General features: G+C 47.0%; 1 protein-coding gene across 1 annotated transcript; it reads left to right on the top strand.

Moving 5' to 3' along the window:
- On the top strand, window positions 1–507 carry LOC311064452 (cofilin-2-like; the record flags this gene model as incomplete). The annotated part of the gene is made up of 1 exon (XM_084084282.1): window positions 1–507. One exon carries the CDS (start codon window positions 1–3, stop codon window positions 505–507), a length of 507 nt encoding a protein of 168 aa, XP_083940408.1.
- Between the last annotated feature and the right edge of the window lie 1297 nt (window positions 508–1804).

Genomic DNA, 1804 nt, shown 5'->3' with positions numbered 1-1804 from the left:
ATGGCCTCAGGCATCAAAGTAGCAGATTCTGTGCTTGATGTTTTCAACCACATGAAAGTGCGTAAGGCGCAGGAAAACAAGGAAGAGAAGAAGAGGAGGAAGAAGGTTGTCATGTTCTGCCTGAGCGAGGACAAACAGAACATTGTCCTGGACATAGGCAAAGAGATCCTGCTGGGCGACATCGGAACCACCGTCCACGACCCCTACCAGCATTTTGTAGACATGCTGCCCGCGAATGACTGCCGTTATGCTCTGTATGACGCCTTCTATGACACTAAGGACACGAGGAAAGAAGAGCTGGTCTTCATCTTCTGGGCTCCAGATAGTGCTCCCCTGAAGAGTAAGATGATTTACGCAAGCTCAGTGGATACCGTCAGGAAAAGATTTGTAGGTCTAAAGCACAAGTGGCAGGTCAATTGTTTGGAGGATGTTAAAGATCGCCGCAATCTCGCTGAAAAGCTTGGCGCAGAGGTAGTCACTCTAGAAGGATTGGCTATAAGTCAATAAATCCAGCAAAATCGAGACCCACCAGATACCATCTGTTTGGTTCAGCTGTTCATTCCAGTTCTTGCAGAGGTAGAACCAGGATCATGTATAGCACTTGTAGCACAGGTTGACCACATGAAGTCCAAATCCACATTGGAGCCACGCCATTCACATGTGGATCTTGAGATTCTTTTTTCCCCACATACTTGTTGTATGTGACAGGGTTTGATGCAATGTGCTGCAAGTAAGCAAAATATGACATTGTGTACATCAAGGAAATAGGTTGTTTTATTATTTTTGTTTCAATAAAACAGCAGTTTTAGAACCACAAAGCAGGGAAAAGAAGTACTTCCATGCAATTTCTTTTTCACATGTACGACGTATATTTTTTTAAATAACCACCCATCTTCAACCTTTAACCAAAGTCGGGTCACGGAGGTAGCGGTTCTTACGGGGAGCCCAGCATCTGGCCACATTAGGACCCTGAGGTTCGGCTCAGCTCTCTTTTCGTCACAACGGTCGGGTGAATGCAATACTGCCCCCCCGCTGCTCCAAATCTCCAGCTGATCTCACACTCCATTCTCTCCCCCCTCATCTGAGAACAAGACCCTGCGATACTTGAACACTTGAGGGTAAGGAGTCAAGGACTCATTCCCTACCAGGAGTGGGCTTTCATACTGAAAGTCTAGATCAAGCAGGCTTTTGCCCTTCTGCTCCACGGGAGGTTTCTGTCCTCCCTTTAGGACACCTGCGTTGACGGGTGTACCGCCCCAGTCAAAGTCCCCACCTGTCACCGTCCCCGGAGCGGGTCGCGCGTCTGGATTTAGAGATGCTGGTCCTCATCACAGCTTCTTGACACTCAGCAGTATGTCCTGAAGGTCATAGACCAATGCAATTATGCCATCAGGAGGTACCACATGAAGCTGCGAAAAGCAGGTTGATGCAGGTTGATCAGCCTACCAAACTGTAAACCCCCTCCAAGTCTGTGCCTCGAAATCCAGTGTCCATGATCACAAACGGGATGGGTGAAATTCGGGAATCAGATCGGGCTGGAACTTTGTCCAGATTTGGACACTTTACATAATCGCTGTTGTCAGGCAGAAACCTCTCATCTCCATATTCTAACTTTTTGTGTTTTTTCGTAAATGAACGCCCTACTTGATTGATCATACTACACCGTCACACTATTGCTATTTTTGAATTTGAATCCTGGAAAGTCACAGTTTTGGACGTATGAGGTTTCCACCCGACAGATGATATAGCACAGGGTCTAGACCACACTCTTTCATTTACATAGGCCCCAACATGGGCAAGCACA

Source organism: Gymnoscopelus microlampas (assembly GCF_963454915.1).
Source record: "Gymnoscopelus microlampas genome assembly, chromosome: 17".
NCBI lineage: Eukaryota > Metazoa > Chordata > Actinopteri > Myctophiformes > Myctophidae > Gymnoscopelus > Gymnoscopelus microlampas.
Note: the sequence above shows the minus strand (reverse complement) of the source record. Positions and strands in the feature narration are given on the sequence as shown.